Source organism: Chiloscyllium plagiosum, unplaced genomic scaffold, assembly GCF_037043375.1.
Source record: "Chiloscyllium plagiosum isolate Xiang-an unplaced genomic scaffold, Cpla_swu_hap1 HiC_scaffold_2, whole genome shotgun sequence".
Lineage (NCBI taxonomy): Eukaryota > Metazoa > Chordata > Chondrichthyes > Orectolobiformes > Hemiscylliidae > Chiloscyllium > Chiloscyllium plagiosum.
Genome location: NW_028270140.1, coordinates 102,895,322 through 102,922,255, shown reverse-complemented (window position 1 = coordinate 102,922,255; position 26,934 = coordinate 102,895,322). Strand labels below are relative to the sequence as shown.

Genomic DNA, 26,934 nt, shown 5'->3' with positions numbered 1-26,934 from the left:
TGTTTAAATGATTGAAGCTTATTATGCAATACAGTAAGAATTTACACATGTACAGAGCTGATTTTGAATCAAAAGCAACACTGTTCTAGAGTATGAACAGAAATGCATTAAACAAAAGATTATAAATAATTGTGTGGGAAACTGAATAGGATTAAGAGGAGAGAACAGTATTAAAAAGAGACTGCAGACGAAACATTGAAATTGACCTTGCTTGAAGACCACATTTATTTTTGCACTGTGGAAAATGGGAAAAAAAATGCTATTTTAAATCAAGCAAATTGTAGGAAGTGTTGTAAGTTTTGAAATGAGTTATTGGAACTCATTGAGAGTTCTATCTACAATGTTGCCTTCCTCAAGCAGTGGGGAGGATGCGAGACATATTCGCCCTGTTTGTGTGTATGCATATGTTCAGGTCAGTTTTCTCAGAGACTGTCCTTTGGTTTTATAATCAACCAGTTGTGCAGGTTCAAGAAAGCTCCAACACAGTAACAACTTCTTGACCTGTGGACAATAGAAGAGAAACATCTAGACTGCAAAGGAGAAAGCATCTTAATTTTTCTCTCTTTCCTGTGTGAAGAAACAACAAAAAATCTCCTGGTAGCTGATCTCACTCACCATTGCCCTGCAATGTGCCCTTTGTGAATTTTTCTTGTTGAAAGCAAGATAAGCCATTTTTAAAGCCAAATCATCAACTAGTGAATAAAAGTCTATGAATTGACATAATCTGCAACATGCGTCCTCAAAGAATCAGAAGAAACTGAATGAAAATATCTAATTGATGTCAGTGACCTAAATTGGTGTTGGAATTGAGCTTCCAATTTTCTCTCCTTCTCTACTCATAAGACTTGTGTCTTGTCTTGTCTCTTTATGTACCTATGCGTGTATGGGAATTATACAAAGGGGTAGAGTTTAAGTTATAGACAAAAGTGGCAGATGGATTTCAATGTAAGTGTGAGCTTGTACCTGAATCTCCAAATCTCTTTGGACATCCACTGTATTTAACTCTATATCATCCTGAAAATACCGAGCTGTATCCTTTTTCTGTCCAAAATGGATAAGCTCAATGTGAGGCAAATGGCAGCCTTGTAGAGTTACGGAATCGTTTCCTGGTCAACAGGTAAGGTGGCCTTAACCCCTGTGGTAATCCCTAGACCCGGTATGGTGAGTGGGAAGAGGCTACATCAAACCTCAATGGTTTAAATGACTTAACTGCACGTAATAAATCTCCAACTCAGCCTCTTATCCACTCCCACAACAAAACTAAAATATAACCTCAAACTGTGTCTTTGTCTTCATAATTCATGGCACGTAGGATTTCAACTTAAGACTATATATTGTTCTTTCACTTTGAAACCAGACTCTCAAACAATGATGTTATGAAACGTCATCATATTTTAGAATCCCTAGCTTCTGATCTGCTCTTGCAGGCAGAGGTGGCTGATCCAGTTCAGTTTCTGGCCAGTGGCAAGCCCCATGATATTGGTGGCAGGCAATTTAATGATGGTAATGCCACTGAACATCTAGGGGAAACGTGTAGGTTCTGGAGATCGTCATTGTCTGGCACTGTTCCTAACTGTCTATATATATATGCATACTGGTTAGTTCAGAATCTGAAAAATCACAAATGATATTGAACACTGTGTCATCATCAGCAGTCATTTTCTTTTCTGTCTCACTATGAAAGGGAGGTCATTGTTGAAGCAGCTAAACTGGGTGGGCCAAGGATACGATACTAAGCAACTCCTGCAGTACTATCCTGGAACTGAAATGTGTAACCAGGATGCTTCATACTTAATATTGCTTGGAGGGCTTAAATTTTGAATAATTGTGAAAAAATATAGTTATTTTCAGTCTGTGGAAATGTCTGGAATGGTTTCTATAAAATAGGCTGTTGCAAGGTCAATGCAGATATCAGAGATTTTCTTTTAACATATGAACATAAAAATAAGTAGTAGGAGTAGGCAATTCTGCCCCATTATTCGATGTAATCATGATTGATCTCATCTGAGCCTCAACTCTACTTTCCTGCCTGTTACCCATAAATCTTCAACTCGTTACTAATTAAAATTTGTCAATCTCCTTGTTAAATTTAATCAATGTCTCAGCATCCACCACACTTTGGGATACTAAATGGCACAGATTCATGACCCATCGAGACAAGTAATTTCTTTTCAACTGTTTTAGATCTGCTATTCTTTATCCTAAAACTATAACTTCTTGTACTAGATTGCCTTTATACTTACCCCAACCCTATGTGATCTTACCTTGTGTATTATCCTTTTGTGTGGCACCTAATCAAATGCATTCTGAAAGTTCAGATATATTAATTCATAAGATCCCCATTATCCACTTGGCTTGTTGTGTCATACAATCATAGAGATGTACAGCATGGAAACAGACCCTTCGGTCCAACACGTCCATGCTAACCAGATATTCCAACCCAATCTAGTTCCACCTGCCAGCACTTGGCCCATATCCCTCCAAACCCTTCCTATTCATATACCCATCCAAATGCCTCTTAAATATTGCAATTGTACTAGCGTCCACCACTTCCTCTGGCAGCTCATTCCAAGCACTTACCACCCTCTGCATGAAAATGTTGCCCCTTAGGTCTCTTTTATATATTTCCCCTCTCACCCTAAACCTATGCCCTCTAGTTCTGGACTCCCCCACCCCAGGGAAAAGACTTTGTCTGTTTATCCTATCCATGCCCCCCCATAATTTTGTAAACCTTTATAAGTTCACCCATCAGCCTCCGATGCTCCAGGACAAACAGCCCCAGCCTGTTCAGCCTCTCCCTGTAGCTTCAATCCTCCAATCCTGGCAACATCCTTGTAAATCTTTTCTAAACCCTTTCAATATTCACATCTTTCCGATAGAAAGAAGATCAGAATTGCAAACAATATTCCAACAGTGGCCTAACCAATGTCCTGTACAGCTGCAACATGACCTCCCAACTCCTATGCTCAATACTCTGACCAATAAAGGAAAGCATACCAAATGCCTTCTTCATCATCATATTCTACCTGCAATTCCACTTTCAACCAGCTATGAACCTGAACTCCAAGATCTCTTTGTTCAGCAACACTCCCTAGGACCATACCATGTATAAGTGTATTAGTGAACAAGTGTATAAGTCCTGCTAAGATTTGATTTCCCAAAATGCAGCACCTCGCATTTATCTGAATTAAACTCCATCTGCCACTTCTCAGCCCATTGGCCCATCTGATTAAGATCCCATAGTAATCTGAGGAAACCTTCTTCGCAGTCCAATCATATATATAAATGACAAAAAGTAGTTGAGCCAGCACCGATGCTTGTGGCACTCCACTGGTCACAGGCCTCTAATCTGAAAAACAATCCTCCACAACCACCCTCAGTCTTCTACCTTCAAGCCGGTTCTGTATCCAAATGCTACTTCTCCCTGTATTCCATGAGATCTAACCTTGTAAACCAGTCTCTCACGGGGAACGCCTTACTGAAGTCCATATAGATCACATCGACTACTCTGCCCTCTTCAATCCTCTTTGTTACTTCTTCAAAAACTCAATGAAGTTTGTGAGACATGATTTCCCATGCACAAAGCCATGTTGACTATCCCTAATCAGTCCTTGCCTTTCCAAATACATGTACATCCTGTCCCTCAGCATTCCCTCCAACAACTTGCCCACCACCAACGCCAGGCTCACTGGTCTATAGCTCCCTGGCTTGTCCTTACCACCTTTCTTAAGCAGTGACACTACGTTAGCCAACCTCCAGTCTTCCAGCACCTCACCTGTGACTATCGATGATACAAATATTTCAGTAAGAAGCCGAGCAATCACTTCCCTTGCTTCCCTCAGAATTCTCAGGTACACCTAAACAAGTCCTGGGGATTTATCCACTTTTATGATTTCAATACATCCAGCACTTCCTCCTCTGTAATATGGACATTTTTCAAGATGTCACCATCTATTTCCCTACATTTGATATCTTCCATGTCCTTCTCCACAGTAAACACTGATGCAAAATACTCATTTAGTATCTCTCCCATTTTCTGTGGTTCCACACAAAAGCCACCTTTGTTGATCTGTGAGGGGCCCTATGCTCTCCATAGTTACCCTTTTGTCATTAATGTATTTATAAAAACCCTTTGGATTCTCCTTAACTGTATTTGCTAAAGCTATCTCATGTCCCCTTTTTGCCCTCCTGATTTCCCCCTTAATTATACGCCTGCTGCCCTTACACTCTTCTAAGGATTCACTTGATCTATCCTGTCTATTCCTGACACATGCTTCCTTCTTTTTCATAACCAAATCCTCAATTTCTTTCGTCATCCAGCATTCCCTATACCGACCAGCCTTTCCTTTCACCCCAACAGGAATATACTTTCTCTGGATTCTCATTAGCTCATTTCTGAAAGCTTTCCAATTTCCAGCCGTCCCTTTACCAGTGAATATTTGCCCCGAATCAGCTTTCGAAAGTTCTTGCCTAACACTGTCAAAATTCTCCAATTTAGAACTTAACTTTTAAATCGGATCTATCCTTTTCCATCCTTTTAAAACTAATAGAATTATGGTCACTGGCCCCAAAGTGCTCCCCCACTGACACCTCAGTCACCTGCCCTGCCTTATTTCCTAAGATTAGGTCAAGTTTTGCACCTTCTCTATTAGGTACATTCATGTGCTGAATCAGAAAATGTTCTTGTATACACTTAACAAATTCCTCTCCATCTAAATCCTTAACACTACGGCAGTCTACATTTGGAATGTTAAAATGCCCTACTATAACCACCCTATTATTCTTACAGATAACTGAGATCTCCTTACAAATTTGTTCCATGTCTTTGAAGAAATCCAGCAAATTAGACAAACATGATTTATGTTTCATAAAACCATACTGACTCTGATGCATTGTGATTTGACTTCCCAAATGTCCTGTTATTACTTTCTTAATAAAAGATTCTAACAATTTCCCATTGACAAACGTTAAACTAAAATGTCTGCAGTTTCCAACTTACTGCCTCCCTCTCATTTTGAATATGGACATCAAATTAGCAATTTTCAAATCCACAGGAACTTTGGAATATTAAACCAATAGATCCACGATCTATGCTGCCACTTCCCATGGGCGTACGCCATCAGGCTCTGGGACCTGACTGCTTTCAATCCTAATAGTTTTCTCAGAAATGTTTCCTTAATGATGGCAATTTCTTTAAGTTCCTCCCCTTCTATAACCTCTGCATTATCTTTTCCTATTGGGATGTGTGACAATGCTGCTTCTTTAACAAGGCTTTGTCCTTGTTTTTCTCAGGAGGTCGTAAAAACACAGGTTCCAAAATGTCTGGCTTGGATGGGTTTTAGGGCCAGTTTAATTATGGCTTACAAATACTGCCTCAGGCAAAAGGCTTTCAAGTTTTAAAAATCATGTATAATGAAAGGGGAGTGGCCAGTTCTCCCAGCTCAGCTTTCTCTGGTTTGATTTGGTTTTGGCAGGCAGTCAGTGTTATGACGTTGCTGGACCCAAGAGAAGCTGGTACATGCTGACCCTGCCTTTCTCTGACTTCTCTCCTGTAAGACTCTGTGTTTGATTTTATCTTTTTGTGCAAAGGGGTGTTTATGGGGATTGTTGCAAGTATTTGGAACAGCATCATTAAGTTGGGATAATCTGTTGGGTTCTCGGATAAATTAAGTTATTCGGTATTGTGTTTTGTTTGTGTTTCATTCAGTAATCTTATAAATAAAGTAATATCCACATTATACCTGGTTAAAACAACTAGTAAAGTTAGGATCTTGAAATGTTTTGAGGGGGTCTGGCCTGGTCTGTAATAGATGACACAGATGTTAATCCATCATTTTTGCTCCCCACTATTAACTCCCCAGTCTCAACCTCTAAATTCACTTAGCTACTCGCTTCCATTTTATTTGCCTAAAGAAGCTTTTGCTATCGATTTTTATATTTTGTGCTAATTTTCTTTCATAATTTACCTTTGCTCCTTTTATTACATTTATAGCAACCCTTAAAAGTTTCCCAATCTTTCAGCATGCCACTGGCCTTTGCAATACGGTAAGCTTTAGGTTTTATCTTTATGTTAACTTTAACATCTTTGCTTCGCCTTGGAATATTTTCCCCTTTACACATTTTCTTCAAGTCTTCTTTGAAATCACATTACTGAGGATAAATGGTTGCTCTGTTGTCGATTGCTGCTCTGACTGTTTGAAACACAATTGACTTAAAGACTTTCTGGCTTTTATCTGGCTTTCAGATTGCAAGGGTTGCCCACCTGATCTATAACATCACAAGTTGTAGGTTAAGAAATGGGCCATTCAGCCACAGCATCAGCTCCACCATTTAATAAAATCATGGCTGCTATGGTAATCCTCAACTTTCCTGCCTTTTTTCTCTAATCCTGAATCCCTCACTGATTAAAAATCTGTCTAGTTCAGCCTTAAAAATATTTAATGATCTAGCCTCCGTGGTAAAGTACTCCACAGCTTCTGAAAAAAGAAATTCCTGATCTCTGGCTTAAATGTGCAACCTCCCACTTTCTGAAAAGAAAGTCCTCTTATGTTCGAGATAAAATCTACTCTTTTGAAAGAATAGTTGGAGGAATTTATCAATATTGTGATACCTGAATAAGGTGTGATTGAAAGACTCCTGAGTCAACCATTTAAATTAAAGATTTCACCATAAATTCAGAACATTAGAGTGGTAGATATTGGAATATTCTATCCTTTACCTTTTTATCTCCAAGAATAACCCATTAGCAAAAGTTATTTTTTCAGAAAGCCAATCTCTTCAGAGAATTTAGTTTCTTTTCTTTTTCCCTGAAGATTGCATGTGTGTCAATCTGTGTTTCTGGTTTGAGCGTATATAGAGGGACAATCATTTATATTTCTAGATTATAAACTGTGCATATGAACTAAATATTACAATTTATTGGATACATTTTATTTTGACAATGAATAAATAGTCGTGTGAAGAAGTGTTGTTGGTAGCCCGTTTATTTTTAAAGCCCAATATAAACAAATAATTTAACTGGCTACCTCATGAACTGGAAACAATATTTTTATTTTATGTTTTGACCTATGGAGTAGTAGGACTTGAGCAACAGTACAAACCTCCAGCCTCAACTGTAACAGATGACTGATCTCCAAAAAAACACATTTGTCTTCCTTCGTGTATAATATGATTTGAACCAGTGGAGAGATTTCCCAGGATTCACATCAACTTCAATTTTGCTTGGATGGTAACTGTAGGCCATGGCTGGAATGACATCAGGAGCTGAGTGACTCTGACAGAACCCAAATGAGCATCAGTGAGCAGGTTGTTGCAAAGTGCTACTTGACAGCACTGTTGATGACCCATTCCATCATTTAGCTAATGATCAAGTGTAGATTGATGGGTTAAATAGCCATGTTGGTTTTATCCTGTTATTTGTGGACAGAACATACCTGAGTGGTTCCATACATTGCCGCGTAGGATGTCATTATTTTAGATTTACTGGAACACTTTGGCAAGTGCACAGTTAATTCAAGAAGCACAATCTTCAGTACCATCTTCAGAAGGTTATCAGAGTCCATAGCCTTTGCAATTTATCATGTCTTCACATATTTCTTGATAATATCATGGAGTGAATGGGATGTGTCGAACATTGGTACAAATGATGCTGGGGACATCAGGAGAAGGTCAAGATAGATCATCCACTCGGGACGTCTGGCTGAGATTGGTTACAAATGCTTCATTCTTCTCTCTTACACCAACATGGTGGGCTCCCACATCACTGTGGACTGAATTGAATTGAATTAGCTTTGTGGTCACATGTACTCACATGAGTCCAGTGAAAAGTTTACAAGATGCCACTTACAGCGCCATCTTCGGTAGCAAGTACTTATGTACAGATTCTTGAGGAAAATATCTTTGGAAAAATCTTCTAAAAATAAAGAAATAAAAAGTCCACATTACAGTAATGGTAATAAATTAGAAAAGTAAAGAAATTAAAAGTTCAGAATAACAGTTCATAATGTAATCAAGGGAAAAAAAAAGAAAAACCAGAAAAAAAAAGAATTTAAGACGAAGTCCACTTTGTCCATTTTGCAATTCTGGGCTCAAGGACCCTGTGGATTTTGTGGAACTTTCTCTTCTGTTAGTTGTTTATTTGCTCACTACCATTCATTGCTGGATGTGGTAGGTCTGAAGAGCTTAAATCTGATTTGTTGGCTGTGAGATCACTTAGTTTTGTGTATGTTGCTTCCACTCTTTGGCTGTAGCTTCAACAGGTGAACATCACATTTTAAAGTATGCTATTCTACACCCTTCACTGAATCAGGATTGCACTGAATCAGGATTGTTTCCTTGATAGTAATGGTAAAGTGGAAAACATGTCAGGCCACAAGGTTGAAGATTGTGGCTGAATACAATTCTGCTGTTGCTAATGCTTGATAAAAGCCCAGTTTTGAGTTGCTGAATCTTTTCAATCCTCATATTTAGCATGGTTGGAATATAATAAATGAGGGTATCCTTAATGTGAAGAGGAGACTTTGTTGTCAACAGAAACATGTGGTGCTCACTTTCATTAAGAGTACCATGGGCAGATGCATCTACAAAAGGACAAAGTCAAAACCTTTTTAGTCTTGTTGGTTTGCTCTCCACCTGCTCAGATCCAATCTGGCCTTTAGGACTTGACCAACTTGTCAGTAATGGTGCCAGCAAATCATCTTAGTGATGGATATTGAAGTCCCATAGCCAGTTTATACTCTATGTCTTTGCTGCCCTCAATGATTCTTCTAATTAGTATTCAATGGAGAGAAGTACTGATTCCTCAGCCAAGTTGCACAAAGAGGGTGTAAGTGATTTTTAGTTTGAGGTTTCCTGGCCAGTGTTTGTCTTGATGACATGAGACTTCATGAGATCGAGAGAAAATTTTGAGGACTTACAGGGCAACTCCATCCAATTATAAACACTTGGCCATCACCTCCAACAGGAACGTGCTATGGTACTACTGACCATAAGATGTCGGACCAGAATAGGTCATTCAACCCATCAAATGTGTTCCACCATTAATGAGATCAAGGCTGATAAGATAATCTTCAACCCCACTTTCTGACCTTTTACCCATAATCATTGATCCACTTACTAACTAAAAACATCTATCTCAGCCTTGAATGTTCTTAATGAGACTGCCTCATCAGTTCTCTGTGATAAATAATTCCACAGATTCGCCATCCCTGGAGAGGTGAAACTGCTCCTCATCTCTGCCTTTTACAGATTATTGCTTTTGCTATTTGTATTGTGATGACTCTGGCATGTGAGAGTCTGACCGTCTCCATGGTCTGGTTGGCAAATACCATGAAGAATCAGGTCCAGCATACTGACATATGCACAAACCTGCACTCCATTGTTCGAGCCACTGATGCCTAGCACCAACTGCAAGGCAAAAGGGGTTGAACTATCATTACCTCACTTTTGTACCTCTTTTTCTCAATGAGTCAAATTGGTGTCATTAAGCAGCCAGCCAAGGATGAAGCATATACAGGTCCCCAGAAGTCACTTCTCAAGACATTCAAGAGTTAGCCAGGCCATCCAATTCTACCCTGCCTGCCAACGGCAATCCTCTGGGAGTTCAAGCTAACAACAGAACACACTTTTCATGATTGGTTCTCTAGCCACAAATATCCCCAGAGTTGCCTGACTGAAAGTCCAAGGTCAACAAACTCCGAAGTAGGGCAGGTGCCCCTTTAACTGGGTGTGAACTGAGACATTGTGGGATGGAAAGGAAAAAGACTTGCTGGGGTGGGGTGAGCAGGCGGCACAGGTGAAACTTCATTGTAGATATGTCATCACATTTGGAAATGGATGTCCACTTTTCATCATTAGCTATTTAAGCAAATGTCATTTTGACTGCAACTACAAGAACTAAGGTAGAGGGGCTAGTCACCATTAGAGTCACACACTGTTTTACAATCGGAAGTGAAATCAGCACCATCTGCATCTTGTGCAAGTTTTTGGACCTTGGAAGATGATTGCTAATTTTGTAACCAGGGTGAGTCTTTCCAGGCCATAAAACATTGCTTTTGCATTACAGTTATGAGTGGAATTGCCAATTATTTTGTAAGTACATCCCCTGTTTTGAGATTCTGTTACTAGTGTAAAACCATTTTTAACATCGACACTGTCACGCCCAGTCAGAATTTCAAGGAGATCACTCCTCATCCTTCTAACCTCCAGTGAATAAAGGCCTAACCTCTTTAGCTGTTCTTGGTAAGTTAACACCTTCATCCTAGGAATCAGCCTTGTGAATCGCTTTTCAACTGCCTCCAGTGCCAGTGTATCCTTTCTTAAATACAGGACCAAAATTGTACACAGTACTTCAGGTGCAGTCTCATCAAAACCCTACACAGTTATAACAAGATATCATTATTTTTAAATCTCAACCTCAATGCTCAAAGTTGAATTTGTTTTTTTAATCACTTGCTTCATGTGCATGCTAACATTTTGTGTTTCATGCACAAGAATATTCAGTTCCCTTTGTGTTGCACTTTCTTCGAATCTCTCTCCATTTAAATAATATTTTGCTCTTTGATTCTTCTCACCAAACTGCATGACCTAACACTTTCTTACATTAAACTGCATCTGCCAAATTTTTGCCAACTCATATATCCCTTTGCAGTTTCCATATGACTTCATCACAATATCCTCTTCCACATATTTTTGCAGCATTAGCAGATCTGGATAATTGTCCTCTTCTCCAATCATATGGACTGTAAATAATTAAGGCCATGACCCATTCAATGGTCAGTTGTGATAAAGACCACCTGACCCTGGCTGCCCAAAACAACCAACCAAACCTATTCAAGCCTTTGGATTGATAGCAGATGCTGCCCTTCATTTACTGTGCTGGGACACCCTGACTGAATCCTGTCTCCTTTGATTAAAAACTACTCTCCTTAGGCCTGGAGACAAGGTAATTTTTTTGATACATATGCAGTGTGTTTTCTGTGTACCCTGCAGGTACATTGTGCATGCATTAGTTTGACATTCCATACAGAAACATATCCATCCCCTTAACTGATGACTGTTGGCAACCACGAACAGCTGTCTGGCTTTGTCTCTGCTAGACAGAAGTACTCTGTGCTTTGAAGTTCTGATTGAGGTAGCAAAATGTAAAACGCATCATGTTGCAAACACCAGAGTAGGGACAATATAAGTGAGCACTAAAAGGGCAAACGTAAGGAGCCATGAGATGCATTCTGGTCCAATCCATGAGCTGGGTGCCTGTCCTTGCATGTGAAGTGCCCTGACAGCATAGGAAGAGTAATGCAGTATTAAAATGAAGAACTGTATTCTAACTGGATTGGAGATGGGATATAAGGGGGCTATCAAATTGATATTAACTAATGTGTCAAGATTAGAGTGGTGCTGGAAAAGCAGGTCATGCAGCATCCAAGGAGCAGGAAAATCAATATTTCAGGCAAAAGCCCTTCATCAGAAATGACTTTTGCCCAAAACGTCGATTTTTCTGCTCCTCCGATGCAACCTGACCTGCTGTGCTTTTCCGGCACCACTCTAATCTTGACTCTGATCTCCAGCACTCACTTTTGACTAATTGACTGATGTGTGACTGACGTGTATGAGACTCAGTGATTGCGGGGAAGGGAAGAGGTGGGGAGGTATCTGGCAGATGGAAGAATGATAAACTGCTTGCCAATAAGGTAAAACTTTGCAATAATTGGATGCTAATACATCCAAATAGACCTCTCACCACTCACTAGCAAGATTCTCCTCTCACCGTCTAACACTTGGTTGGAGAATCAAGCATTTTTCTCTCAACTTGAGAATCTAATTTCTGCTGATCTCATTCTATTTTCCCAACTTACTCACAAATGCCCACATTGTTCAGGAGCTGGGAAGATTCCACCATGTTTACCATTATTGAACCCAACTTTCAATTTCAGAATATTTTATGAATAATTGAACTTAATATGACAAGCTGCCATATTGGGATGTGAATCTATGCTCCCAGGACGTTAGCACCGGCCTCTAGAGTACTAGTGACTTAACCATAACACACCATCAATTACAACAAAATCAGGGCATGTTGAACTTTTTATTCAATAATATACTTTGTAAAGCTGTGAAATAAAACGTGGAATAAAAATTTATAGCATAAGAATCACATTAAAATAGTAAATCATATAACCCTATCAAAATATATGTGGAAATTTCATATTTACCCATGCAATGCTTTTGAAAAACAGGAAGGTTGAATCCAATGTAACCATCCCAGTAATGTATTGTCCACTGGTTCCAAGTGCAGTACAGAAATATATTCAGAGAAACCATTGCAGAATATTCTGACAAAATCAAAGTTGAAAATGCTAGTTAAGACATTGATTCAGTAAAAACAACAACTCCATTAACATGACTATATAAAGCAAAAGAATTGGAGTGAATGAGTTGGCTAAAATATCAGAAAACTAATTTGTTTGTGACATTATGAGGGCTAAATAAAAACCCTCATTTTAGCTAATATTAAGCATTTAATAGTCAGGTTTATTGGTCTTGACTGGGTTACATGGTACAGAAATAATGATAGGAAAGCTCAGTTTGGCAGATTAGAATCTACAAATGGAAGTTTCCCAATTTAGTACCTGACAAACGGTGGTACCAGTGGCAGATTAGCAACACGTTGACAGCTGGAGCAGGTTGACCAAGGCTTTTTAGTGCATGCACCCCTCTAGATTCCTCAGCTAATCAGGCATGTCAACAAAATCATCCATTGGGTCTTTCATGGAAGGGATTTTTAATTAGAAGGACCACGACATAAGGCACAAGGACCATTCTAATGGCTCACCATTGCAATGAACCTGCATAAAGTATTGGTTCAGTTTCAACAGTAACCTTGTGCCCACAGTTGAGCCTCAGATTAGGAAGGCTGTGAAGGTTTCAGAAAAGGGACAGAACATACTTACATGAAATGTTCCAGAGATAAGGGACAGACTAGAATGAATGGACAGATTGGAGAAGCTGGGATTAGAGAAGCTTTGTTAATATTATTCAAAATATGAGGGATCGAGATAGCATATGTGAAGAGGAATTGTTCTCATTGACAAAGTGGTCAAGAATCACACGTTTAAAGTGATCATCAAAAGAACCAGTAATGACATGGGAAAAGATCATGAAACAAATGGCTAGCATCTGAAATACATTATCTGAGACTGTGGTGGATTCAGTTGTGGTTTTCAAAAAGAACTGGAAAAGAATCCAAAGGGAAACAATTTGCAGGGCTATGGGAAAAGGACAGAATACGGAACTAGATGAATTTCTCTTGCAAAGAGTCATTGCAGACATGTTGGGTTGAATGGCCTCATTAAGTGCTATGAATATTCTGTAATTCCAAAGGACTTCAGGAGGATGAGTGGCATACTGCATTTCTGGTACTGAACTTTGTATTCTTATTTTCACACCATTCATCTCCACAATATTTTTCAGGAAAACACATTTTGCTGCTGCATAGTTCCTTGAAAGTAGAGCCCCAGGTAGATAGGATAGTGAAGAGGCATTTGGTATACTTTCGTTTATTGGTCAGAGCACTGAGTATAGGAGCTCGGAGGCCATGTTGCGGCTGTACAGGGCATTGGTTAGGTAAATGGAATATTTTGGAATATTGCGTGCAATTCTGGTCTCCTTCCTATCGGAAGGATGTTGTGAAACTTGAAATGATTCAGAAAAGATTTACAAGGATATTACCAGTGTTGGAGAATTTGAGCGAAAGGGAGAGGCTGAGTCGGCTGGGGCTTTTTCCCTGGAGCATTGGAGGCTGATGGGTGACCTTCTTAAGGTTTATAAAATCATGAGGGGCATGGATAGGATAAATAGAAAAGGTCTTTTTCCTGAGGTGGAGGAATTCAGAACTAAAAAATGTGTTGCTGGAAAAGCACAGCTTATGCCCGAAACGTCGATTCTCCTGCTCCTTTGATGCTGCCTGACCTGCTGCGCTTTTCCAGCAATACATTTTTCAGCTCTGATCTCCAGCATCTGCAGTCCTCACTTTCTCCTAGGAATCCAGAACTAAACAGCATAAGTTTAGGGTGAGAGGGGAAAGATGTAAAAAGGACCTATGGGGCAACTTTTTCATGCAGACGTGTGCATGTATGGAATGAGCTGCGAGAGGAAGTGGTGGAGGCTGGTACAATACAGCATTTAAAAGGCATCTGGATGGGTATATGAATAGGAAGGGTTTAGAGGGATATGGGCCAAGTGCTGGCATATGGGACTAGATTAGGTTTGGATATCTGGTCGGCATGGATGAGTTGGACCAAAGGATTTGTTTCCATGCTGTACATCTTTATGACTGTATGCTGCACTCATTCCTTTCTCTGCAGGCACCTCACAACCCCACTTGCACAATAACATTCACACTCACTCAAATCCTGTTATCTTCTCACACCCATGCGTTACATTCTCATTTCACTAATTCTGTTCACAACTCCTCTCTACTTGAGCCATTAGAAACACACACTTTTCTACTTTTGCTCCTTGCCGGAGAATACGGCACACAATTGTGTGTGTGTGCGCCTTACAGACACAGAATTCAGAAGGTTAAGGGGTGAGGCAGAAATCCACCAGTGACAGACATTTTACAAGTCACTAGCTCCAGGAAGTGCATTTGTAAGAATTCTATTTCTATTGTAGCAGCAGCCATTATGCAATCAACTTGTGACAAAATGTAGTTTATTTTTCAAAACTGTTCTCAAGTCAAATTTAGGTAGCATCCGAGGAACAGGAGAATCAATGTTTTGGCGAAAAGCCCTTCATCAGGATTGAGGCTTATGAGACAAGGAAGTGGAGAAATAAATGGGAGGGGGGGGGGGTTGGGCTGGGGGAAAGTAGCTGAGAGTGCGATAGGTAAATGGAGGGGGAGGTAATAGTGATAGGTTGGAGTGGACAGTGACACAGTGGAAAGGAAGATGGACAGTTCAAGAGGGCAGTGCCGAGTTGGGAGGTTGGATCTGGGATAACGTGAGAGATGGGGAAATGAGGAAACTGGTGAAATCCAGATTGATAACGTGGGGTTGGAGGGTCCCAAGGCGGAAGATGAGGCGTTCTTCCTCCAGGCATCGGGTGGTTAGGGCATGGTGAGGAAGGAGGCCCAGAACCTGCATGTCCTTGGTGGAGTGGGAGGGGGAGTGAACGGACCCGGCCACCAGAGATATATTTCCCTCCACACCCCTATCTGCTTTCCATAAAGACCATTCCCTCTGTGACTCACTTGTGAGGTACATGCCTCCGCCGTCCGCGCCCTCCACCCACCCTACCAACCCACCCTCCCCTCCTGGCACCTTCCCCTGCCACCACAGGAATTGCAAAACCTGCACCCGCACCTACCCCCTCACCTCCGTCCAAGGCCCCAAAGGAGCCTTCCACATCTATCAGAGTTTGACCTGCACTTCCACACATCATTTACTGTATCCGTTGCTCCTGATGCAGTCTCCTCGACATTGGGGAGACAGGACACCTACTTGCAGAACGCTTCACAGAACATCTCTGGGACACCTGCACCAACCAACCCCACCACCCGTGACCGAACACTTCAACTCTCCCTCCCACTCCGCCAAGGACATGCAGGTCCTGGGCCTCCTCCATCGCCACACCCTAACCACCCGACGCCTGGAGGAAGAACGCTTCATGTTCCGCCTTGGAACGCTCCAACCACATGGCATCAATATAGATTTCACCAGTTTCCTCATTTCCCCTCCCCCACATTATCCCAGATCCAACTTCCTAACTCGGTGCCACTCTCTTGAATTGTCCTACCTGTCCATTTTCCTTCCTACCTATCCGCTCCACCCTCCACTCTGACTTATCACCATTACCCCAACCTTCATCTACCCATTGCACTCTCAGCAACCTTCTCCCCCAGCCCTACCCCCATCCCATTTATTTCTCCACTCCCTTGGGTCACAAGCCTCAACCCTGATGAAGGACTTTTGCCTGAAATGTTGATTCTTCTGCTCTTCGGATGCTGCCTGACTGTCTGTGCTTTTCCAGCACCATACTCTCGATTCTGATTTCCAGCATCTGCAGTCCTCACTCTCAGTCAAATATAGTCAAATTCTGGTCAAGCAGATTATATACTCTATGAATAACACTTGAAAATAATTATTTCTGAACATAAACCACTAAAACCGCTGAAAGGGTCAGCCCATTGTATGGTCAAATTGGCTTTAATAAGTTTAGTCTGCAAAGGACTTCTGTTCCAATTAAATGCAAGATCTCAATTTTTGATTAATTCTGTAGTTTCCATTGTTTATCTAAATTGAAAGGCTTGTTAGGCAAAATTTAAATCTTTACCTTAAATGATACTTCTCTACCAGAATGACAGGCCAATTTCAATGTTTTATGGAGTTAAACTATTGCAGTTTGGTTTAAGCAGGAGACAATATTATCGAAAAAATTCTAAGATTGGCTTGGAAGGAGACAGTGCCGGACAAACGTTGTTAAAGGAAGAGACAGCAACATCAAGGGCAAAATTGGTTGTTTATACCCTTGCTGGGTGAAGGAAACTAACATTTTAACCTAGAATACAGAGGGACATCTGTTTTGTGTGTTGGATATGAAACAGAATTCAAATGTGGATAAGAGGTTGCTGCAGTATAAAGATAATTAATTCCCTGTAAGATTTAGAGTTCTGCTTAAGTTAATAACTGAAGTGAATCTCTCCTTGTGTCACTCGAATAAAAAGATTTACAAATCTATACTTAGTCTGCGGCAGTTGATTATTTAAAATCTACAGCAGTTGATTATTTAAAAACAAAGTCAAAATGCTCAACCAAGAATTTACCAACATTCTCTTCGCATATTTTATATTGGCAAATTATATCTTCCAAAATGAAAATGCCATTAATATCTGGCAGTCAAACCAGTCAGGAACAGCTGTTTTTCCCTCAGTCTAATGCATTACTAGACAGGATGGGGTTCAAAAATAGAAAATCATGGTGCAATCAGACCAGACAATAATAGTTTTACTCAATCATTGAAAGATCTTCGGCTTCAACAAACATCTCAATCAGTTTAAACAGGCATTATTTTCCTTCCACAAATAAGAGTTGAATTGGAGATCAGATCTGAGGGGAAAAGTTCTCTCAGCACAACTGCTGCCACAGTGCCACCAGCTGTTGCATCTTGGAAGATTCTAAACAAGATTACTGCTATTATTCTTGAATTTCAGTGACTGAAACTTCATCTAAACTGCTCTCTAACTCAGACGATGACACACCAAACATTATGATCGCACTCTCAGAATTTGAATGCATAGGAGTCATCAACTCATAATCTGTTTCAGATGGAATTGTCAGTTTTTCATTAACCAATAATTTTTCCATCTGTTAATAAATGCATTTTAATACACACTTACTCATATACTTTCTCCAGGGGCGATGTTACAATAGCAAGAACAGCAAGTAGTGCATTACAATGGTTATGAATGGTAAGAATCCAGCGAGACTTATCCTCTGAAGGCTGAAGTAATTCTTCAGCTGAATGACAAACTGACCAAAGGAGATTCTCAGTGCACAGAAGTATGGCAATTATGTCAATTCTGTTGATAAACACAAATATAGTAATTGATAGTGTGTGAAAATACTTCAAAATCTGAACACATTACCACATCTTAAAGATACTATCTTCCAAAGAACCTATTAAAATACTGTTTCTTAAAAATGAATCATTAGCATTTTATGCACCCATATGTATATCAGTTATTCTATTTATAAGTGTAAAGGAACAATTGCTTCAGTTGCAATTCAGTATTGTGACTCTTGATAAAACCAAATAAAAAGTTGTACAAATGTTTTAATTTTCATCATCCATATTAAGTTTTGGGTGGGCTGTGAAATGGAGGTCCCAACTGTGCGGTTGAGTGGATGCACAAGACCCTGTGGTCCTCTCCAGAAGAGTGGGGAAATTAAGTCTGGTGTCCTGGCTAATAGTTATCGCTCAATATCATGGAAAAAAAAAATGTTGTCATCATTATCACATTGTTATTTGTGAGAGTTGGCTGTGTACAATTTGGTTCCACATTTCTTATATTAAAAGTACTTAATTGGTTGTGAAATGGTTTCAGATATCATAAAAAATTTATAAATGTAAAATTTTATTAGTGTATTTCTGTCTACTTCCAAAACCTTCTCCTTTCTTCTGCATCCTTCCTTACAATTTACCATGTCCTTTCATGTGGAATAACCAACTAACTTAAATATCACGTAACGATATATTTAAATCATTCACATTTAAAGAGAAGGCTCAAAATTTGATTTGATTTAATTTGATTTGATTTTATGTGATTTGAGGCAACCCTGTCATTACATCCTGCAATGCTAAAGAGATGAAAGAAAAAGATCAAACACGTCACAGAAATGTATAAAGGAGGCTTTATATTCTGAGGTCTTTGGGAAGAATTCTGAAGTAAAAAAGAAGATCCAAGCACCATTTTCACTGCATCAAAATATCCTTGTTTAAAATGTAAACAAGACAGTGGATAGGGTTGCAAATAGTAAAAGGTGAGGCAAGCAGAACAGATAAAAAGCAAAACAATAAATTTAGAATAGATACAGAGATGAACGCTACAGAATGGATGACGTGTGATATCTGAAAATTAGATGAAAGACAGAGATACAAATAAGGATTATAAATGAAGAACACAATTTCAGCAAAGGAAGCTCTTATTGATACTGGTGTTTAGATACAATCTGAGTTTAATAAAAAGATTCATAAGCATGATTCAATTAAAAATAACCTCCATAATAAACTCCTCACTGATACCTGATTTGAGAACAAACATATTCAGCTGGAGACTATTGCATAACCTCGATCCAAACATGGAAACAAAACTAAAATTGCAGAGGTGAAGTGTCATTATTGTCTTTGATATCAAGACAGAATCAATCAAATGTGGAAATACAGAGGCTGTGTAAACCAGAATTGTTGGATATAGTAGAAAAATTACCAGTGGCTGAAATCAAACTTGGCACTCTTTGTTGGAGGCCCATCATTGCAATACCAAGATATTATTATGGGAATTCCTAAGGGAAACATCCCTAGCCTGCTATCTTCAATGACATTCTATCCTACAATAAATTAGAAATGGGGTTGGTGATTGTCCAATGGCTTCATAAGCAATTCCTCAGATAATGAAGCAGTCATATTTGCTTGCAGCAAGACAAAATGCAGACTCCAGTTTACAACTGACAAGTATCATTTATGCACACAAAAGCTGTGTCATGGTCAACTTCACAAACAGAGGACTTAAACATGTTTTCATGGTATGATTATCTTCAAGATCCTTGTAATCAAGATTCTGACAGTGTCAGCATTGACCAAAAACTCAAAAAGGACCAGCCGTATAAATACCATGGCTGTTAGACCATGTCAAAGATGGAATTTTTTCCTCTGAGTAGTTCAGCTCCTGACCCCTCGAGGCAATCTATGGAGCATAGCAAGCATTTAAAAAATCTTGACCATGCACTTCGACATAACAAAACTAGAAGCTTATCACCACTCATAATAACACAGTCCACCTGGCCAACATCTAAAGCACTAACCTATACATCCATATCCCTCTGCAAGTAGTATAACAAGGTAAATGCATACATATTATCTACAGAATGATTTGCTGCAACTTGCCAAAGCTTTTTCAAAAGGACTAGCAAAACACCTTCATCACTCACAAAAGCAACATTTTTAGATGCATGATAACACTATCACTTCCAAATTTCCTTCCAGGTTGACACACATTACCATTTCTTCATTTTTGCTGGATCAAAATCCGAGAAATACTATGAACAGTATTATGGAGGCACAATGAGAAAATAGAAGCGTGAAGAGGAAGACCTATTACCATCTTTTTAAGGATTCAAGACATTACCAACCATTGTATGCATACTTTGCCTTTTATAGGCTTCAACTTTAAGGTCTCCATGTGCTGTGTGCACACAGTTTTGTCTAGGTTGGGTTTGCAAGCTGTAGACATGGAAATCTGTTGGTTTGCTGTAATGGCTAGTTCATAACTTGTAATGTGTTTTACTGTTTTAGGTAACTAAACCACTGGAGATACGCAGTCCCTGATGAGTGTTTGATTATTAGACGGTTATGTTTAATATTACATAATGAACAATGCTGATGAGGCTTGTTGTGCTTCAACAGTCAGGAAATAAGTTAATCTACAGGTGAAACATGTGGTTGGCAATCTTAAATCATGTTAAAGTGCATTAGAAAACTGTCGAGCCACAAGGAGGCCATAAAAAAGATGCAGATAGTTTAAGTGAGTGGCACAGATCTAGCAAAAGAAGCATAATTTTGATTTAATTTGATTTATTGTCACTTGTACTTTGATACAGTGAAAAGTTTTGTTTTGCATGCAGTACAGGCAGAACATGCTTTACAAAGTGCATTAGGGTGACAGAATGAAGAATACAATGTTATGGCTACAGAGAAATTGCACAAAGAGTGAGATCAACATTAAATTTAAAATTTGAGTAGACTATTCAGAAGTGTTATAACATTGAGGAGAAAGCTGTTTTTGAATCTGTTGTTACGTGTGTTTAAACTTTTGTACCTTTTGACCAACAGAAGACGTTAGAAGAAATTTTGACCAAGGTGGGAGAGGTCTTTGATTATGTTGGCTGCCTTCCCATGGCAGCAAAAAGTACAGAAGGAGTCAATAGATAGAAGGTTGGTTTGCTTGATGGACTGCGCTATGTTCATAATTCTCTGTAGTTTCTTATGCTCCTGGGCACAGAAGTTGCCATAACAAGCTGTATGCAGGAAAATGTGAAATTGTCCATATTGGCAGGAAGAAATTTAAATAAGCATACTCTCAAAATGGCGAAATTATGAGGCAGATGGTAGACAGGGGAAGAATGAATTAATCACAGAATCCCTACAGTGTGGATGCAGGCCATTCATTCCATCGAGTTCACACTGACCCTTGGCTAATTCACCTAGCCTACATTCCTGAAACTATGGGCAATTTAGCATGGCCAATCCCCCTAAACTGCACATCTTTGGACTGTGGGAGGAAACCTGAGCACCTGGACACAGAGAGAGTGTGCAAACTCCGTGCAAACAGTCACCGGACAGTGGAACCAACCCAGGTCTCTGGCGTTGTGAGGCAGCAGTGCTAATGACTGAGCTACCGTGCCACCCCAAATGGTACTGTAGGATGCAGGAGTGACATGAAATATGAGAACTGTTCCAAAAAGGAATCATAGTATATTTGAAACATTAATTCTGTTTAACTCGCTACAGATGCTGCCAGACTTGCTGAGTTTCTTCAGAACTTTTTATTTTTATTTATTGGGACAATTATTGTTTTTTCTTTATTTTTCTCATTTTTGGTTTGGAACTGTGAGCTGAAGTTGAAAATTGAATTGAACCGCAACAATGGTATGTTTGCATATTCTCCACATGAATCAATTATTTCTATCTTCCAGCATATATTCTAACACTGACCAAAGCTTCAGTAAAGTTATGGGTCCTAAGGAATACCCAAAATGAGATGAGAGCATGAGGAAAGTGAAGAGAAAGAGGAATTAAGAATGGAACAAATTAAAAATAAGCCATACAGCCCTCAAGTTGAGAGCTGTAGTTAAAAAAAAAAAATCAGAGGGCATTCTGAAAGAGAAAGTAACAAAAAAAAAGTTGCTGATAATATGAATCAGAGGAGTGGGTTAAGACTAGGAGCAAACAATCCAAAACCAGAGATACCTGGATGAAATAAGTTGGGTAATTATTGCTCAATTCAGTGATGAAACTAGAGGAATTGTATTTTAAAAAATGAGATAGTTGTGGCAGAATATGGAATACAACCTAGGTGAAAAATCAGGATGCAGATGGATAGGCCAATGATAACATCAATAACAGCTGTGAAGAAGGCACAGAAAAATGTACAACCTCGAAGACAGAACACAATAATAAAACTGTACATGTGTAGCCTCACAAACAACTTTATTAATCACAATGATGACAACCTAACTTCAGAAAGGGTAGAAAGAAGGAACTTGTAATACATGTAGTTATGGGAGTAATAAGGTGAGACAAGATAATACTATGAAATTTAGTATCGTGCTACATAGAGTTTTGGTGGAAAAAGCAGTTAAGAAATATAAGAAATAGAGGTGAGTGCTTTGTTAAGTTTCAGATAGTAAAGATTATATCAGTTCATCTGGCCTAACTTGGCACATTCTAGTGTGCTGCATAAAGATGGATAATGTATTTCAAATTTAATTCATACAAATTTATTTTTCATAATACTTACTTAAGACTTACCTTATCTGTGAAGTTCTGTTATATGTCGGATGAGACTGAGAGTATCTGCCAACAAAAATGGTTAAGGATTCACTCAATACCTCAGCTAGAAGCTCCTGGGCTAATCTAGAGGGCAGCACACTCCAGAGATCATAACGGAGAGCAGAGCAGTAGTAGTGCCACATTTGAATGGAGAAAGAACATCGCTCTCCCTGCGAAATTAATCAGTAAATAATAGAGCTCTAAGTTATCAGTTTAAAAAGTATCATTCCAATCTTCATAAACCTATCAGCAATCTAATATGAAAAGGAAATAGTTCTAAGCATGAATAGTTTCTGGACCACAGAGAAAATGAAACACATACGGACAAATTAATTTGCAAGCCTGTGAAAAACCCATCCAACATCAGCCAATAACATTCCTCTGAGGATCCTGATCCCAACCAAACGGGAGACTTTGGCATTCTGAGAATGTCAATGGCTCGTATTCCAGAGATCCAGTCTAACGCTCTGGGAAAATATGTTCAAAATTCCATTACGGAAGTTGAATTAAATTATGAATTAAATTAATAAACTACATAATAAACTACATAATTAATTTCAATGGTGATTATTAAGCCATTGTCAATTGCCATAAACCCCCGATCTGGTTCAATAATGTGCTTTGTCTGGTCTATCCTACTTCTGACTCCAGACTCTCAGTAATATGATTTACAGTTAAATGTCCTATGAAATGGTCTAGAAAGTAACTGTTTGTGAGGCTGCAAATGGTCTTAAGACACATTACGGCAATAACTTGGAACAAGAGTATGCCATCCAGCACTTTGAGCCTGCTCCACTATTTGATAATATCATGGCTGACCTGATTGTAACTTCAAGTCCACTTTCCTGTCAGTACTGAACCCTGATACTCTTTATTGATAAAAGGTTTATCTGATATAGCCTTGAATATATTCAATGACTCAATTTTCAACATGGGAAGAAAATTAAGCACACTAACAAATCTTTGAGAGAATAAAATTATCCTCATCTCAATCTTAAATAGCTGACCCCTAACTTTAAAACCGTGACCCTAAGTTATAAAGTAGCCCTCAAGTGCAAGCTTGTAAATTCACATTGTCAATTCCCCTCAGGATCTTGTTTGCATAGGATCCTCCCTCCTTCTAAACTCCAGTGAGTACAGATCTAACCTGCTCATATATTCCTTATAAGTTAACCCCTTCATCTCAAAAATCAGTCAAATGCACCTTTTCTGACCTGCTTCACTGCAACTATATCTCTTCTTAAGAGACTGAAACTGTACACACTACTTAAGGTGCAGTCCAAGGCCCTCTGCAGTTGTAGCAACACTTCCCTACTTTAATACTCCATTCCCATTTCAATATATGCAAACTTATCCCTTGTCACTTCCAGAACCTGTATAGAGTAATAGCTGTTCTTGATTCATGTACCATGACTATGATTCCTCTTTTTCGCAGAGTCCTACAATCTTTCTTCATTCAAATAATATATTATTTTTCTACCTCATGCCAAATGCAACAAGCTCAGATGTTCCTAGATTTTACTCCATCGACCAAAGTTTTGCCCACTCATTTAACCTGTCTAAGCCCCTTTGTGGACTCTTATATCTCTTGACCACATATTTTTCTATTTGTTTTTTGTCATCAGCAACTTTAGCTGAGTGGTTCCTTCAGCCAACTCATTGATATGGATGGGAGAGTTTAGAACCAAGCACTAATCCACTAGGAATGGCCTGGCAATTTGAAAATGATCCATTGATTTGTACTTTTTTTGCTTCCTGTTAGTTAATCAATCCTCAGCTTAAACAAATATGTCACCCCATACACCATTAGTTCTTACTTTGTATGGCAATCTTCAATATGACACCTATTGCTAAGAAGGTAGCTTATATTTAATACTGCACAAAAGACTTAAGTTTTGAAGTGTTATGTGGAAAAGGAATTTATTTAAATTTTTCTGGACAAACCTGCAATAGTAGTTTTTTTTGAAGGAGATAATGGAAAGTTCAATGCAGACATGACAGGTATTTTTTAAACTGGACTTCTTAGGAATCACATGACTGGTGATAACTGCTCGCTTTGCTATAGGCCCCGCTGGGCTGGTTTTGATAGTGACTGACTTAAAGAGATCCTTGTCTTATCTGGCTCCGTTCAAAGAACAAGCTAATTTCGAGAGAAACCTATCAAAAACAAGTTGCCCAGCTGATCCTTTTCACTCCTGAAAAGAAAACCCTTTTATTGAGAACAGGGAAACTCTATTTGTCGGTTTGAAAGAGTGGTTAAAGGAATCTCAACATTTTATAAGCCACCTGGCCTCCAGAACTTTAGAAACAACTGGGCAGTCGAAAAGTGTGGTGCTGGAAAAGCACAGCTGGCCCAGCAGCATCCAAGGAGCAGGAGAATCAAGCTATAGGGAGAGGCTGAACAGGTTGGGACTGTTTTCCCTGGAGCGTCGGAGGCTAAAGGGTGACCTTATAGAGGTCTACAAAATTATGAGGGGCATGGATAGGGTAAATAAGCAAAGTCTTTTTCCCGGGGTCAGGGAGTCCAGAACGAGACGACATAGGTTTAAGGTGAGAGGGGAAAGATATAAAAGAGACCTAAGGCGTAACTTTTTCATGCAGAGGGTGGTACGTGTATGGAATGAGCTGCCAGAGGAAGTGGTGGAGGCTAGTACAATTGCAACATTTAAGAGGCATTTGGATGGGTATATGAATAGAAAGGGTTTGGAGGGATATGGGCCGGGTGCTGGCAGGTGGGACGAGATTGGGTTGGGATATCTGGTCGGCATGGACGGGTTGGACCGAAGGGTCTGTTTCCATGCTGTAATCTCTATGATTCTATAAGACCAAAACAATGATTCCCCTGCTCCTCGGATGCTGCCTGACTGGCTGTGCTATTCTAGCACCGCAGTCTTCGACTCTGATTGCCAGCATCTGCCATCCTCACTTTCTCCTGGGTATGGTTAGCAACTTGACTACACACCCCAGCATATCAGAGCAGCAGACACTGAACCATGCTACATTTTATTCTTTTCCCTTCAAGAATAGTTCTTTGACCAAAGTTATTTATTTCCAGAAAGCCATTCTCTGCAGAAAAATCTTTTTTTTAAAATCTCTTTCCTGTTGAATATGTGGTTATGGGTATATTTTGGGAATATTCGGAGAGTTAAAGCATTAATATTTTTATATTACTGATTGTGAATGTCAACAAATTATTGCATCTTTTTGAATAAGTTAAACCTACAATTGTGTTTCTTAAGAAACCTGGTTGGAAGATTTTGTTTGTGCTTAAATCCTGATATATGGAGGGCATTTGATGGTCTTTTGAAAGATGGGCAAAGTATTTTTATTTTATGTTGCGACTCACGGAATAGTAGGACTACAGCAACAGTGCATTTCTCCAGTTTCTGCGATAATATTATTAAATGTCTTTTGCAAATCCAAGTAGACATCTATAGGTTCCCATTTTCTCATTTTGTTTGCTATTTCCTCAAAGGACTCTAATGAATCAGTCAAAAAAGATTTCTCTTTTAAAAATACTGGCCCTGTTTTATTTTATTTTTTAAATGTTCTACCCCTTCCTCGTCAATAATGCATTCCAGCCTGTCGCCAATCACAGGTGTTTGTATAGCTTCCCGCTTTTTGTCTCCTTCTTTTCTTGAATAGAAATGTTATATTTGGAATTTTCTAAGCCAATGGGACCTTTCCAGAATCTGCAAAATTTGGTAAGTTTAGAACCAATGCATTTACTGACTCTGCAGCCAGTATCTCATGAATTGAAACCACAATTATGATTTTAAGTCATCTGCACACACAGCCCTGTTGCAAGTCTTATGTTCACACTTTACAACTTGCACATACTGTCAGCTTTTCAACTTGTCCATCCGACAAGAAAAGCTGATGCCCATTTTGAGGAACTGGTCCAGTACTAACCAATGGAGCGATAGACACATCCGCAGATTAACGGCAAGAAAGGTAAAAAGCATGGGTGCACAGTGTCAATTAGCTCAGTTGGGTGGACAGCTTAATTGTGACACAGAGTGATGCCAACAGCAAGGGTTGAATTCCCACATCGACTGTGGTTACTATGAAAGTTCTATCTTCTCAACCTCTTACTCTAATGAGAGAGCAGCCCAATGGTCCAATAGTAATATGGTGTCTGTCCCTTTACTAGAAAAGTAAAATTATAAAATAGCTGGTAGAGGAAGTTAAACAATAAATGATCTATCTGTGGGCCTTTTAATTGAAACATGATCTCTGAAATCCATTGTATTTTGGTTTTAGGAATTAGAATAGTTCAAGAAGTTTAAAAGAGCTTTATTTTCTTCATTCATAGGACATGGTTAGCCAGCATTTATTGCTCATCCCTAGCTGCCCTTGGTGGTGAGCTGTCTTCTTTATCCACTGCGGTCCATGTGCTGTAGGGTCATCCACAATGCCATGGGGGAGATTATTACAGGATTTTGACTCAACAACAGTGAAGGAACACTGATATATGTCCATGTCAAGATGGTGAGTGGCTTGGTGGGAAATTTGCAGGGTTGGTGTTCCCATGTACCTGATGCCCTTGACCTTCTAAATGGAAGTGATGGAAGATTTGGAAGGTACTACCTAAGGATCTTTGGTGAA

General features: G+C 39.3%; 1 protein-coding gene across 7 annotated transcripts in view; it reads right to left on the bottom strand.

The window, feature by feature from the left end:
* kiaa0825 (KIAA0825 ortholog) overlaps positions 1–26,934 on the bottom strand; it is a 423,025-nt gene that overhangs the window by 292,285 nt on the left and 103,806 nt on the right. For all 7 annotated transcript variants that reach the window (XM_087999252.1, XM_087999265.1, XM_087999256.1 and 4 more), the window contains 3 exons: positions 22,306–22,496; positions 17,396–17,578; positions 12,213–12,332 (listed from right to left, as the gene is read on the bottom strand). In XM_087999252.1, the coding sequence (XP_087855378.1) occupies positions 12,213–12,332; positions 17,396–17,578; positions 22,306–22,496 (494 nt within the window). The remainder of the gene's footprint in view (positions 1–12,212; positions 12,333–17,395; positions 17,579–22,305; positions 22,497–26,934) is intronic.